At 44.6% G+C, this 15,784-nt stretch overlaps 1 protein-coding gene across 2 annotated transcripts in view; it reads right to left on the bottom strand.

The window, feature by feature from the left end:
• G3BP2 (G3BP stress granule assembly factor 2) overlaps positions 1 to 14,941 on the bottom strand; it is a 30,017-nt gene extending 15,076 nt beyond the window's left edge. For both annotated transcript variants that reach the window (XM_055708198.1, XM_055708206.1), the window contains exons 1-4: positions 14,728 to 14,941; positions 6,693 to 6,811; positions 1,730 to 1,811; positions 496 to 669 (exon numbers count right to left, since the gene is read on the bottom strand). In XM_055708198.1, coding sequence (XP_055564173.1) covers positions 496 to 669; positions 1,730 to 1,811; positions 6,693 to 6,787 — 351 coding nt within the window. In that variant the 5' untranslated portion in view covers positions 6,788 to 6,811; positions 14,728 to 14,941. The remainder of the gene's footprint in view (positions 1 to 495; positions 670 to 1,729; positions 1,812 to 6,692; positions 6,812 to 14,727) is intronic.
• Positions 14,942 to 15,784: the final 843 nt, after the last annotated feature.

Here is a 15,784-nt window from a genome sequence, read left to right as displayed (position 1 = left end):
TAACACATTAATCACCAACTACACAATAGTTTATGATGTATTGGGGGGAAAGAAGCAGAAAGAACACAAAACACCTTTTACCCTTACAGAGTTCTGCCTTTGCTAAGAGCTAAATTTGAGCAATAACTTGAGCAGCATCAACCCATACTCACATTTGCCAGCAGACCGGAACAAAGTACAGAACTACGCCAGAGACTCGATCTGCAGAGCTGAACATGGTTTTTTTAATTTATTTGGCCAACGTCAGCTCCCAAATGCTAGTTCCAATTTGCTTTGTATTACTGCTCCAATACTTCGAGTCTAAGAAAATAAAACAGCTCAGGATGGGTCCGATACACTTGTTTCTCCACACTTCCTTATGTATTTAATGATAGCCTTCAGGCCAAGCTGTAAAAGCCAAATCATGTTTTTTGCCCCAATATGACAAACTGTAGCAACCAGTGAGATTTCCACTATCATTATTTTCAAGTTAAACACAATCTTACATATACTTACTTCTGGAGCAAGCACAAAAGTCTGCATGAACTTCCTCATCGGCTGCCCGTTGTTTGACAGTTCTCCCATTACTTGCACAACCACTCCATCACTCAGAGTAGCGTGAGCATCCACATGACGAATCTTGGTGTGGCATTCGCTGAACTGTAATGACATCACTTTCTTGTGTATCTCCTAGAAATAAAGAGTTGCATTTTAGCTACACTGAGTTTTGTACAGAGCTTTACACCTTATGAATACCGAAATCTAAGCCAACACAAAAAATCACCCCACTGAAGCTCAAAAGGTAAATGAAATACAGGAACCAAGAAGTGTCTTTCGCCAGGAACAGTCTATCTGAGCACATCTAACTTTTATTCTGAAGTTTTCCACTGCAACTCATGTCCTGCTCAGAGTGGTCAAATAGCACACAACTTGCTATCCAATTTTTCCAGCTGTATTATAACATACGACCTAATTTAAGGCTTTCATTTTTCAAAGGGCCTGCAAGAGGGCCAGGATTTACCTTGTGTTTTAAAAGAAGCCAAAACACCACCTCCCACAGGAAAAATGCAACCCTCTATGCATTCACAAAGTATCCAAATGTCACAGGAGGGGGTAACATCTGCACTGCCATGATTGTTGGGCTGCCAAGTCAGGTTCTGCCAGTGAAAGGAGAAGAAACCAACCCTGCCCTGGGCTAAAAGCCACATTGCTCAAAGATGGGGCTACCACATGAACTGATGCCCCTAGGTGACAAACACTATTCTAATAAAGCGCTACAACTAAAGTGAAAACTTGTGTTTCCTGGACTTAAGTCGTGAAGAGTGAATTATCTTCCACTTTAAGAAAACTCCATTCACAGAAGAACTTGGTAACACCAAGAACTCCATGTAACTCACAAAGATCAAAGCACCCTTCCCAAGAAACCACTTCTAACTGAAATAAGATACATCAACAGCAGCAGTCTAAGAGGTCCTCTTGCTTCTGTCTCCCAGCCTAAATATATTTTCTGCAGTCCAGATGCAAAGCTGATGAATCAAACACATCCCACAGTAAAACCAGCAACAATCAAACAAAAAAATTCAGGCCAACAAATTCCTATCTGCCTCCAAACAGGAGGCAGTGTCACATGTTATTTACCAGATTAGAAAGTCAAAGTAATGGGTAAAATAATTGGTAAAGAAAATACTGATGTATACTAGTAAGTTTTGAAAATGTTAATGAGGACTACAGGACTGTTTCTGATACGCACAGCTTGACCATACACTGCTTCTTGTGGTTTCCCACTGGCATCCAGCCCTCCATGGACATAAGAAGAATTCCTGCCATAAAACCTGCAAGTAAAGAGACATAAAGGTCATAGTAGTGAAAAAATAGGACCAAATTCAGCAAGTATTTTAGCCAAAAGTTGCAGAGCTCAATGCATTGGGAATTTCAGCACAAACAGCAATTCAAGCTATATTTTCAGCTTCAAGGCTCCAAGAATACAGGAACAAACAAGCTTAATGTTCAGTATTCCCATTTGCTCAAGATACGTAGCAAGCTCCTAAAACAACCTCAGCCTTTCACTTGCTTCCTTTAAGCAAGGTGGCCATTTTGGCTTGAAGGTTCCCCATCGTCAAAACCATCTGCCTGCATTAAAGCTGCGCTACCCAGCCAAGGTGTTAGCCTAGGGAGGAACAACCCACCTGCCTCTCCTCCAAACCCCCATTCTCTTCAAAGCTTTGGGCAACAGTGAGGGATTCTGCCTTAGATTTAGGCTGTACTGACAACTTGTCCAACCAGCCAACCCACCTCCCCATCTATCCTGTATCTCTGCTATCCATAGCTGTTATTTCACACTTGGCTTCTCAGAAGCAACAGGCAAAGACTCATTACAAACCTCTGAAGTATTAGAAAAGACCTTATTCCTCCTAGGCACCACAGCTGAACACAAAACCCCCAGAAGAAATGTTGTCTGAAATCAAGTGAAAAAAAAAACAGCGAACAAAAGAAGGCCAAACAAAACTGCATCTTACAGCTGCCACACCAAGGGATAAATCCAGTACTAGGTGTAGTCCAAAGGCAACATTCTCTCTGTGCTTCTTACATTTAGGCAGTGAACAGTATTTCATTTGCATTAATCACGTTATTGTGTACAATAACTAAATCACCACTTAGAGCGCAGCCTCCACCGTGTGACTTTTGACTAAAAACTAATATTCCCTATTTATACTACTCAACACGTAGTAGTTGTGGTTTTCGTCTCAAATAGCATAGATCTCTGGACCACTCCAAGAAAACAAACCCCAAGATCCTTTCTTGACCCAGCTTCTGGATTGGATTTTAAAATCTCATATTTTTTATATGTAATATACATACATATGCTTTCAATATTTTTCTTACATTTCAGAGTTCTTTTCATGCTTTTATTCCACTTCCAAATTTTGAGCCTAGAATAGTCTTAAGTTTTGTTTTGGATTTTTACTCCCAGCTTATAAAGCATGTGACAAATGCTTAGTATTTTCTGTACATTTACATTAATAGATCAGACAAAATCATCATATCACACCTTTTTTTCTATTTAGAAGCATGCTTTGCCTTGGGAGTGATTCCCATGAGGTCTGAATGCCAAGACTTGCCCTAGTTATACAAGATACTATTATAATCCACCCTTGTACTGTATATATGAAATAAAATTTTCATTAAGTACTTCTGGAAACTCACTGTCTCACAGATTAGCAAGGATACAGAGCATTTCTCTCAAAGAAGCCAATGCAGAGAGTCAGTGTTCAGATACAGAATTAAGTACTAGAACTTCCGCATTTGCCATTTCTTGGTTTATCCTACTAAACCTAGAAAATCTTTCCAGGTCTGTTTTCCTGAAAACACCAATCCAAGATTGTAACTCCCATGACTACATCCAGAGAAAGTCTGGGAAATACTAGATTGTTTTCTTTGGTACCAACTGCATAACCAAGTTTTTGAGCATGGTCCAGCACCTCCTAACAGCAAGGATAAACAGAGGTTCAGCTGCAGCAGTGCACAAGCAGATAGGAAAACTTATTTTCACTCTCTACATTCTAAAGTAAGCCCTCTGACAGTCAGCATATCTTACTAAGTGCTTTCACAGGGGGACCAAGAGTTGTAACTTGCTTTTAAGGAACTGCTCAAACTCTTTGGTAGGCAGAAAACCTAACACGGGGGAACTGCAGATCAGGAAACCAGTATAAGTTAAGTCCCCAGTTACATGGAATTAGAGATTTTCAGTTAAGGGGCAAGTAAAGCCATATAAATTCACCTAAAGTGCAACAGGCATGCAAACTACACCAAGCAACACCCATTTAGAGGGCAAACTGATCTCTGCTTATCCGTAACCCCTGGATAAGCTTTGGATGACTAGCCACAGGATACTTGGTGCTCTTCTCAAGCTTTTAGTAGAAGGAGCACATCAAGCAGCAGGAAGCCATGAAAACCAAAATCCTTCTGTGGCAGTGAGCAAACTGTTGTTCAGTCTAACAGCAAGAGAAAGAGGGAAGAGAAGACGCCCTCTCAGAAGAACGTCACTCATAAACAAGGTGGGACCAAAGAACAGAAAGGCATCCACATCTCCACATCTGAGCCTGACTAGGAAAAAATCAGCCACCTCCACTCCCCCAAAAAAGGGACAGCAGTAGCAGAGACTAAAACTGGCTAGTAGACAGCAGCTCAAGAATCAGCTGTGACTCAACCAAACCAGATCAAAACCTCTAGGATGCTTCTATGCAGAGGTATTTAAGAGAAATTTCACTGATGCTATCGTTAGTGACACTTGTGCCACCTTTCAAGCAGACAGAGAATATTTGTGAGCACAGAGTACCACCCGCACCAGGGAAGCCTACCTCATGAGTGCCTATCTAGCTCACCTGACCTCAGCAGGGCCATTCCAGGAAACAGGTAACCAACCGGTCATCAACAGCCCCTCCACTTTGGAAAAGAAAAAATTCTGTAACATTCTTGGACTAGAGCCCTTGATGAAAACACAATTCCTGCAAGACAGCAAATTTTGTGGACAACTCTGCATTCCCACTCAACATACCACGCATACAGCATAATTTGGAAAGCTCCATTTCAGTGTTTCCAGTAAAGCCTGAGATTCAGAGGGGTGGGAGTACCTCCTATAAAACACCGAAGTCATCTTCCAACAGGCTTTTTGCAGACACCGTTTTTCCTCACATATACACTTCTGCCGATTTCCTATCACCCCCATCTGGAAACATCAGTCTACATCCCAAATGCACCAGGAACACCAGCTCTATAATGCTCCCCTAGCATGAGTTAATATTGATGCAACCGAAGTAACGTTGCCATAGCAAGGGAAAGCAGGAGGCAAGGCAAACCTGGAACAGCTGGCTGCTCTTTGACTGAAGCAGTTAGGGAGGAAAAAACGTAACAGAGTATTGTACTCCTTAAATCAGAACACACATACCCCCCTCCAAATCCTGCCAAGGTTACAGGTTACATTACAAGTAAATGCTCTTATGAGCAAAATCAAAGACTACTTTCAACACTAAGTTTGAGGCATGAGTGATTTATACCAATACACAGTTTAAACGCCATTGAAAATAACCGTTACAAAAGGAAAAGGCAATCTCACTGCAGAACTGATACAATTCTCCCCTTGCTTTTGGTGTTAAGCTGTGAAACACAGCCTCATCATCCCTTACAAACTCTTCTCCATCTTTTTGTTTATGCAAACAATTTCTGGGTGTCAAAGCAAAACGATGATACACTTCACATGAAACTTGTCTTCTTAACTTGGGCTTTTCTATCATTCAAAAATTACCCTGCTGCTCCAATATCAGGATTTCCATTGCATTGTTTGCTCATAACGTAATTTTTGCATTGAAAAACTGGTACAGTCACACCCTTTCTAAGACTCTTAAAATAATTTAAATTGCTTGGCTATTACAAAATGTTAACTGCTGACAGACCTGCCTAAAAGGTGCCTCCGAAGCTAACTCCAAGGCAAGATGTCCCCTCCCAGGCCACCCTGAGAAAACACCCCAGCACAACACATTCCGAAGGAACACAGTTCTGGGCTCAAGAGAGACCTGTCAGTTTGTGCTGCAGGTATTGATGTGTTACACGGACATGCTTCTCCGGTTGTTGATCTGATCTGACTCATTTGTTGAAGATTTGGGGGTGAGGAAAATCTGCAATCACTGAAAATCCTGCCTTTAATTTCTGTTAGATTACTAAACATAGATTAGCAAAGTCTGGATTACACTGCTCAGACACCTTAAAAACAGATTTCAACACAGAAAACAACTTGGTTCCACAGCAGTTCAGTGATTTAGGTAAAAATGATACCATTAATTTTCCCTGTCTGAAAGCTATAGATGAAAACAGGCATTATTCAAAAAACTGAATTCTAAAGCAAGCCATCTGAGAGCTCTTAACTTTGCTCAAACAGTCCAATTTTTTCCCCATCAACTTTATGTCAAGTTCTGAGACAACCCAACCACTGACTGGGATTTTCTCTTTTTGTATACTGGCAAAGCTACTTTTATCTTTATTTATTACAAGTCCACGCTGATCTAAATCCAAATGTGGAAATGCAAAATCTTAAGTGACAAGATGTAAATAGCTAATCAAAACCAGAAAAAGGAGGAAGAAAAAAAAAAAAAACCCACACAAAAAAACCACCACCACACAAACCACAGAAGAAGGAAGAAACACATTCAGAGCACCACTTAAATAGTGGACACAGGGGATAAAAAACCCCATTGTATTATCCACCTACTTTGTCCAGGCCATGACATTCATACTTACATCTCCAATCATGATCTGAATAAAAACTTCTCAGAGGCAATGCACAATATACTAACCTGAAATAATTACCATGCTTACCTTTGTTACCAAATGCAAGTGTTTCCTCTGCCATTTTATCTCCTTTCCTGTCTTTTCTAAAAAGTATTTCTGGAATATGTCCACATTGCCATTTTATCAGCTGAGAAGCAGCTCACTTTCCCCACACAGGAAATACCTTGATACCATGCCATACATCCATATGACCAGACTTTGTTCTATAGCCTAAGGACTAGTCAGTAAGATGAAACAGTTTTACAAGAGTCCAAAAGTTAGCCAGGTCCATTTCCTCCTACACTCAGAAATTAATGTTTATCTGATTTATAATGAACAGTACAGACTTTTGTTCAGAAACATTAGTCACTTGGTGTGTGTGAAAGTGTTACCTGTGCAAGAAGTCAGGAGCTTTATTTAGCAGAGTGTAGTACTGTCTCACGAACTCCCGCCCTACAAGCAGGGGACTTGGCTTCTCCATCACCATTTCTTTGGTACACAGTGTCAAATGCTGTAATTGGAAATATTCAGGTTAGTTTGAAGACAGCTCTCTGTATTACAACTTCCCCATAAAAGGATGAGTATAATGACTTTAGAATTGAAACATTTATGCAAACAGTAACTTAATTCACACAGAACTACTCCACCAATTCCAGACACCCTCCCCCACACATCCTTTAAGTAAACAAAAAGATTTCAGTCAATTCCTGTGTTATATTGACAAAGTCCCTTACAGAACAGGTGCTTTAAAAAAAAAAACCCAAACAAACAAACAAATAAAAACCCTGTCAAAAACCTCTAGCGCCATTTATTTAACCCTTTGGCAATACACTGATGAACAATTAAAAATCCAAGTTCAACAGCACTGCAAAACAAACAGGGATATACTTTCTTAAATCAGCCAGTAACATTCCTTTACCTTGAAGCACACCTGCTTCAAAATGCTGCTGTCACATCTGTAACATGAAGATGGTAGCTCCAATATTCTGAAGTGATTATGAGGGCTGGATTTGCATTCCCTGAAGTCTGGGAAGAGAAACCTTTATGCTCCAGAGATGACCAAAGCCATAGGTACTACTTGTCCAACCTAACTGCACTTCACATTTGCCACAGAATAATTTAAGTTTTAAAGGACTTGTGAGGGTCACCAGGTTCAATCGCAGGAGCAAAGCATGACCGGTTTCTAACATGTTGCTCGTTAAAACAAGTTCTGAATAAGGTTATTTGCTAACATGTAAAGCAGAACTTCCATCTGCAGTTTCTGCCTGTCAGCTGTCATTTTAACACTGTGCACCTTGGACAAGTATGGATCCACCCACTCCCACCAGATAGACGTAGGTAGCAGTAACATCTCATCCCCTGGCTGCAGTCCTCTGTTCTTCAGGCTGAACAAGCCCAGCCCTCTCAAAGTCTCCTCCCTCCAGGTGCTCCAATCCTCTAACAATCCTGGTGATCCCACAGGGTTTCTCTGCTGTGTGGAGGAGTTAAAACTGGGAGCAATACTCAGGGTCAGGGTGTCACAAGAGTCCAAATGGAAAGAAAGAATCACTTCTGCTTGCTATACTCCTGCTTAGACAGCCCAGAAAGTAACCGCCCCTCACCACTGCAAAGGGACATCACTGACTCAAGTTCAACTCTTCTGCCAGCACATCGAGGTCCATTTGTACAATGCTGCTTCATACTCAGTCATCTCCCGGCCTTTACTTTTGCACACAGTCCTTCCATGCATCTGCAGAACTTGGGAACTTGCCTTTACCGAACTTTGTGATGTTCCTGATGGTCATTTCTCCATCCTAACCCTCCAGAAAAATCAAGGTAAACCACATCTACTGCACATGCCTCACCCAGCGAGCCATTCCTGTCACTACAAAAGGCCAGCTACTTGGTCAGTTATGACGTGTCCTGGGTAAATCTGCACTGGCCGTTACAAACACCTTGCCTTTATGGATCATGGATTTGCTTTACAAGCCTTCACAGGGATCCAGAAGCCAGCCAACCTATAAATCCCCCACTTCTCCCTGACTCGAACTGTTCTTAGTTTTACTTGCTATGCTCCTACCCATCCATACCATCTCACAGATCATCCATGTCATAAAATGATCTTCAGCACCTGGAAGTCTTTTTGATTGCTTGCCAGCAACTGAAATGTCACTTCTTCCAGCTCATGACAGGAAGGCTGAATTCATGAATGGTGAGCATCTGCAGTCATGAGATTCCCTCCAGAAACTTCACAACCAACCTTAAAAGAATACGGACCTCGGTTTCTACAGATGAGACTGTTGGTTTTTTTCTGCACCCATGCCCCACAAGCAGTTGATGAACAAAAAATTGGTGACACAATCTTCACCACAAGCACTTGTGAGAATACACAAGGATGGAGCTTCATCACAAAGTATTTACTTTTAAAGAACCTATGAATAAGCAGATGATAGCCAACACACAAATTTATGAATCTAGCAATAATCAAAGTATGTGCATTAACAAATTTCTGGCATACCACAAGAACACTGAAAATGCCTCTGGGTACAAAACATAATAACCTGTGGTAAGTTATTATACTACATCAGATCTGTATCACACTAGAACTTTTATTCATTGGAAGCTGCCCTATTTCAGGAAAGGCCACCGAAAGCTTTCAGAAAATCTGACAAAGGCAAGTAGGCAATGATCACACACAGCCAGTTCTTCCCTAACAACTTGAAACAGAAGTCTGTTTACATTGCCAAAGAGATGAGTACTGTCCACCTCTGTCCATATTTCAAGTGACAGCACTATTGATTTACATCATAGAACCACAGTATTTTACAGGGTATCTCAGTACAATTCTTCACCTGTCTCAGTATTATTTCCTTTCATTATCACTTCAGAGATCTCAAAAGGGGTAGCAGAGGTTTAATAAACTGTTCAGGTCTCCAAGTCATTAAAAGGCAGTAAAACAAAAATGCAAGTACTCCTTGCTATCAAAATGGGTGCCATGAAACCAGGTTTAAAAAAAGATTAAAAATCTCCATGTGCCCCAATTTGTACAGCACCTCCTTAAAGTCAAGGGCCTGAGTCTTAGCAGGCCCAAGGGGTTTGGAGGTAAAGACTACAGTGAAAACCCAAGGCATTGGCATCAAAAATTTAAATAGTCCAAATTCACAGAGAATGTGAGTTTTACCATGCACTATGCACGTTTTATGAGTTTTACCATGCACCATGTTTTACCAGGCACTAATGGAAGCCCCATAGATACACATACTCTATAAAAGCTATTTTTCCATTTTTCACTGCTACATACTGAAGAGTCAAGGAATAACAGCTAAGAAAGAAGAATCTGAGCACTCTTCTCACTCAAAATGAGTCACATTCTTAGATCAGCCTGAGCAGCCACTAGGAAAGTGTCTTAATGAGAACTTATTGCTTGAGGCACTCACATACATACCAGCCAGCAACAAAATACTGGAACTGAGATGTCAAACACCAGAAATCAAATAAATTTATCTGCTGGTTTCTTTACGGTGCAGCTGTACTGTTAAGAGCCCCCCGTTTTCACCATGCACACTGATAAAAGCTGTTAGCCACACAGACAGGGTAACATGAACACCCATGCAATTGCTGCTTGTCCACAGGTAATCCTGCCTATTTTTTTTGTGCTGACATAACGATTAATCAACAAGATTTAACTTCCACCCTATTCAGTACTGGAGGACTAACTGAAACGTGGAATCTCTTTCTTCTCCAGACAAGGCTCAGAGGTGAGGGACCCAGAGGCACCCATCAAGGGACCGGATTCTAAAACTGAAGGAACATCCACACACACCAGTGCACTGCTTCTTGCAACTTCATTTGGCATGACTCCAGTCCATAACAACTTAAGCTTCCAGGCGGGACTGGACAAGCTTGTCACCATTACCTCAAACAACCAAGTTCCTATCCTAAGGTTCGTCCATGGTCACTTCTTTCAAGAAAATAAAAACAATGGCAAAGTTAGCACAGAAAGGAATTATTTGTTATTTGCATGCAAAGATAAGCAAATGGACAAAAGCTGAAAGGATATTTCGCTCCGAAGAGCAACACCAAGTGCAACTGCAGGGTACTGCTGAACTAAATAGTACCATTCATTTAACTTTGTGACAACATCCCAGCTACAACCTGTTAGATTGAGGTACCAGATTATTACAGACTTACCTCAGCTCTGTGAAAAGCATCTTTTGATGGTCTGGGATTACACACACCAGCCATGACAAATAAAGCAATAAGTTAGCCTTTGCAACAAGTTGAAACTGTTAAGGGCTAGAAGGATGAGATACAGCTCACATTAGGACAATTGTGCTGAAGTACTTGGGAACCAACTGCTACAGTAATTTCTCAAGTCCACACTGAATTAACAGCGTGCAAATTCATTCAGTCTGTAATTATCTTTATTCATAAATCTTTATTTATTAAACTGTGTTTGTCACTTCTTCAACTGAGTAAAAAAACCCAACCAAACCCCGGAGTATCACTCATCAGTTTGCAAAGGAGGGCAGCAGCAATGTGTTTCTGAAGTACTGCAGGCCACCATGTGCCGAGTAGTCAAAATGTTCACTGGCAGGCATCTTGCTCAATAAGTAGCTCTACCATTACAGAAATATTTTTTTTCCCTAAAATACATGTAAGCTTTCTCATTATCATTTCCCTCATTCTGTAGAAAAAACAGAAGCATGACTAGTCAGCTGTGGCAATGCATTAAGTTTACCTGAGGCAAACGGTGGCATACATGCTCAAATCTAGGTATCCAGAGAATAAACTTTGGCACAAAGTTTTTGGTTGTGCCAAGAGGTATTACAAAGCCACCTCCATCCTGTTTCAAGACAGACCAACAACAGAGGCACTGCCTGGATGCTTCACCAATTCTACTAAAATAAAAAGCCAAAGAGTTCTGACAGGATCTCAGAGAAGTGTCACCTGAACTTGAAGGCAACCTCCATCAAGACACTTTTAAACTTTGGGAGGGACCTGCAGGCAGGCCTCATCACGCAAGTAAAATATTTTGTCTTATTGACAAGCAAATTTAATCTCCTCAATCTTCCATAGAACAATCTGTCCATGACTAAAGGCACATAGACATCCAGCTATTATAGTTTTACATAAATCTGCAATAGCGTGGTTTGCTCAAATCCACAATTCTGCAACTTGTGTCCAAGTGACTGACCAGATTTGAATATACCACTTAAACTGAAAATAAAACTGGCCAAAATGCTCTTGCAAATCAGAAAGATGCCCCCCACACAGTGGGCATAGAAAGTAAAGCCACAAGGGACACTGTGCTGCTTCCCACACCATAAGGGCTGAGGAAAAGAGAAGAAAAGGGAAGAGGAGCTTTCACAATCTTGGGCAGGTTTCTCCTAAATCCAGATTATCACTTCTAAACTGCAATTCCTACTGCAGGCACGCAAACAATGCCTTAAAGAGTGTACCTGCTACTGTGAACCATACACACGACTCAGATGCCACTATGACAACACATCATGTGAGCAGCCACCTCGAGTAAAGCTAAAAAAGCCGAGCAGCAACTGACAGTCCAGCTGACATGAGCCAGGGCATCTGTAACACAGCTCTGCAAAGACTGGCAGGTACTCCACCGTAAAGCAAAAGAAGCATCAACTGAAATGGAAAAGTATTGAAAGAGCAATTGGAAGTTCCAAACCACCAGGTTCAGTACTGAAACCACCTTCTCGCTTTCACGCTCTGCAAGGTAAGCACTCAGATCATCCTCCATCTGCAGTAAGGGCCATCAAACCTGTATAATCTACCGGAATCCCTTTACCTCATGATCTCCTTTACCTAATCTGCTGCAATCTGAACTGGCTGAGCCTCAAGGCACAGCATGAAATGATTTCAAATCAAGCTGTCCTGCAGGGTTGGGTTTTTTTTGGTTGTCTGTGGTTTTGTTTTGGTTTTTTTTTTTTTTCTTTTTTCTTGAGAGGCACTTAATAGCGCCCTCTATTTTAGGCTCGTGACTTCTATAAGGGACCATATTCTGGGCAGTTAAGCTGCACCATGCAAAAGAGCTAACACCCACCCGAACAGCAGTAACAATAGCTACTGTAATCAAAGGCACCACACGCTCTGGGGAAGTCGCTGCATCTTTCTCTGTCATCATCCAATGCCAGGCTCAGCGCCTTTCTCCTGGTACCTCATCAGATCTATTAGTCTGATGTATTAACCTTTTCACACGTTCTTTGAGATGCAATGCAGTTCTTCAATTATCAAATACTCTCAAAAAGAATGAAATCCAGTGTCACAACTGCTACAGTAAGAAGGAAGACTCCAGTTCAACACTGCATTAAGATCCCATGTTTCCTCAGCACATTTTCAGCACCATAATATCTTCTTTAAGTGTAAGAATGGATGTATAATTTGAAACCTCAGTTCCACAAAGGAAAACATTTCACTCATAGGGGCACGGGCAGGTAAGTAGACTGGATGGTCAGCTCATGCTGTTTTCTCTGCAGTTTAAGGTAGCAATCACAGAAAAGATTTTGTCAATGAAAAAATCATCTGATGCAGGTCATTGCACATGATGAGCCCACCTCTGCCTGCCAATTAGAACATTAGAAGAACATTTCAAATCATGAACCAAGATGACATCTCTTACACCCAAGCTACTAGAATCCACAACAACAAGGAATCCTTAAGAATGAAAAGGCTTTCCTAGGGATGGTATGTAGGCATACTTATAATCACAATAAACACAGAATGACTCATTAATGATAAATTAACTCCAAAAGCTAAAGCAATACTGGCTTGTCAGTAACATCATCTTGGCTCAGAATGCAAGTTGACAAACTCAATACCCACTCACAGTGCTATGGTAATACAGCTATGCTACCTTCAGGAACCTGGGTATACATAGCAGCACTTGCTCCATATTCCTTCACAGGAAGGCTGCCACACTGCACTGAGCAGGATGGCACGGCCTACACTGCAGAGTAACCATTTCCTCCATTTCTTGCTTAAGTTTGTCACCGATCTTCATTCTGCTACTACCCCTTCATTAAAAGTGGCCATATGAGAAATGAGAAAAAACCAAAAAACCCCACCCTGAGATATCTGAGACAGCAGAAAGTGCTTTATACACCCCCCCCCCCCCAAAAAAAAAAAGCTTACTCAGAGAGGACATCTTTCATACTCCTCCATCCCATTACAGACCAAAGAATACTGGTGCTTGGCTTTACACATACACGTTGTGCATAAGTAGTCTACCCGCACACAAACTAAGCAAGGAACAAAATAACTTACCCTATTTTTCAACAGCTCAAAAATGCCTTGGGTATCTTTACATTTCTTCCCGTAGCAAAGCAGAACACTTGCACACTGAGCTTGAAACGCCTAGAACATACAGAGGACTACAGAACTGCCAAACCAACATGGAAGGCCACAGTAACAAAACCTGCGTGACTGACTAAGGTTGAAATCAAACAACAATCTCGTCTACTCTCATTATCTGCTGTGTTGGCTCTTTCACGCAGCAGCACTTGGCACCAACCTCAAGATCCAGGGTCACCCCACTAAGCAAGGGATGTAAAAGCTTTGTCGTGGGGTTGCCCCTGCGCACCCACACTGGATCTGCAATGACCTCTACTTCAGCCCTCCGAGGTTAAGGGGAGCAAAAGCCTGAGAACACACCGAGCTCAGCTCATTATAAACGAGAGCAGCTCAGAGAAGATCTACTCCTGGCATCGAAATCCGCAGAATAAAAGGTGCTCGCACCCACTTCAGCCATATTAGGTGTGAGAACAGAGCAGTCCAGGTTGCCGCCGGGGAAAGAGAAGCGGAGGAAGGCGAGGCCTGCGGAGCCAGCACATCTCCCAGCTGGAGATGCCGCCGCGGTACCACCGTCAGGGAAGAGGGGGGCTCCCCGCGCCCAGGGTGGGAAGCCGAGGCGGCTCCTGCAGCACCAGCGAGGCCGAGGCGGCGGCCCCGCACTCGCCAGCGGCCCAGCACCCCCGAGGCCGCCGGGAGGCGATGCAGGCGGCCGGGGGAGGGCGAGCGCAGGGCCGCACGCCGCAGCCAGCCCCGGGGATGACGGGGCTCGGGGCGCTCCGCCCGGCAGCGGCAGCCGAGCGAGGGGGCGCCTTTTCCCTGGCCTCCCCCCGCCGCCCGGGGCGCGGCGGAGAAGCCATCGCCGGCGGGCGACACGCCGCCAAGGTGACGGCGAACAAAAGCCCCCACCCCCCCTGCGCCCCGGCCCCGCCGCCCCCGCGCCGCACCGGGCGAGGAGCCGGGCCGGGAGCCAGCAGCCGGGCCCGGCTGCGCCGAGGCGGGGCGGGCGGCGAAGGGCAAAGCCGGGCCCCGGGGCGCTGTCGCCCGGCGTGCGCGCCGCTCCCCTCAGCCCTGCCGGCCGTTAAGCGGCCGCCACCCCCGCCGCCCCAGGGCCTAGCCCCGTTCCCCCCCACTCACCTAGGGAAAAAGTCTCGGTGCGCGGGGCCGGGGCACGTCCCCCCCCTGGGCCTGGCTTGATGTCGGGCGCGGCGAACGTGTCCCTTGGCGTGTCCCGCAGCGGGGGCAGGACGGGGCGCGGCGGCAGCGATGTCACGGCCGAGCGGGGGAGGGGCGGCCGCGGCTCCCGGGCGCGCGTGCCTGTGCGTGCGTGCGGGCGCGCCTGCGCGGAGGGAGAGAGCAGGCAGGGCCGCCAGGGGAGGGGCGAAGGGGGGCGCGCCTGCGCCGCCCGTATTGTCTGCGCTCTGCCCGCGCAGGGCGGGGCCGCGCCTCCGCCAATCGCCGCCGCCCTCCGCCGTGACGTACCCCGCAGCGCCCGTTTCCCGCCGAGCGCTGGCGGGGCGGGTGGTCGTTAGCGTGTGTGAGGGGAGGCGGGGGGCTCGGCCCAGTTCTGCGGGGCCTCTGGGTGGGCGTGAGGGGCCCTGTGCTCCTTGTTAATCTTGTGGCGTTCTCACGTACCGCGGAAGGTGTGTCTGTGTGGCCGGTTCTTACTGTGCTGTCAGCCCTGCCGTAGTTAGAGCCCAGGTGCCCGTCGCGGTGGCGCGGCCGGGTACTGGTGCGGAGGCTGGCTGGAAGCAAGTGCACCGGGGTGGGCCCGGTAGCCGCTGTCCTGACATCTCTCATTTCTCTGGCTCGGCGGCGTCTCAACGGGAGCACCGTTTTGCTTTTGGCGGACATCTCCGGCAGCCTACATAATACGGGGTGCAGTCAGCCTAGAGCTCTTTCCTTTTCTGTAGCTCAGTTAAAACTTCAGAGCTCTGCACTGAAACAGAGAAAACTTGTGAGTTATGTTGAGGTCTAAAATAATGATTGTAGGTTAAACATCAAATAACTCTTAGCCAGTGTGACAAAAGCTTGACCTTGGGGTGTATTAAGTCACCAAACCCTGTGTTTGGGAGGGCTTTGCTAGCAGTTGGGGCCCATCAAATAGCTCTCTCGGTGGGGGCAAATCCCTTTCTTTCTTTGAGGCTGTGTATGTGAGGATGCAAGCACTGAAATACTATAATAAAGAACTCTG

Source organism: Falco cherrug, chromosome 1 (assembly GCF_023634085.1).
Source record: "Falco cherrug isolate bFalChe1 chromosome 1, bFalChe1.pri, whole genome shotgun sequence".
NCBI lineage: Eukaryota > Metazoa > Chordata > Aves > Falconiformes > Falconidae > Falco > Falco cherrug.
The sequence above is the reverse complement of the archived record's forward strand: the minus strand, read 5'-3'. Positions and strand labels throughout refer to the sequence as shown.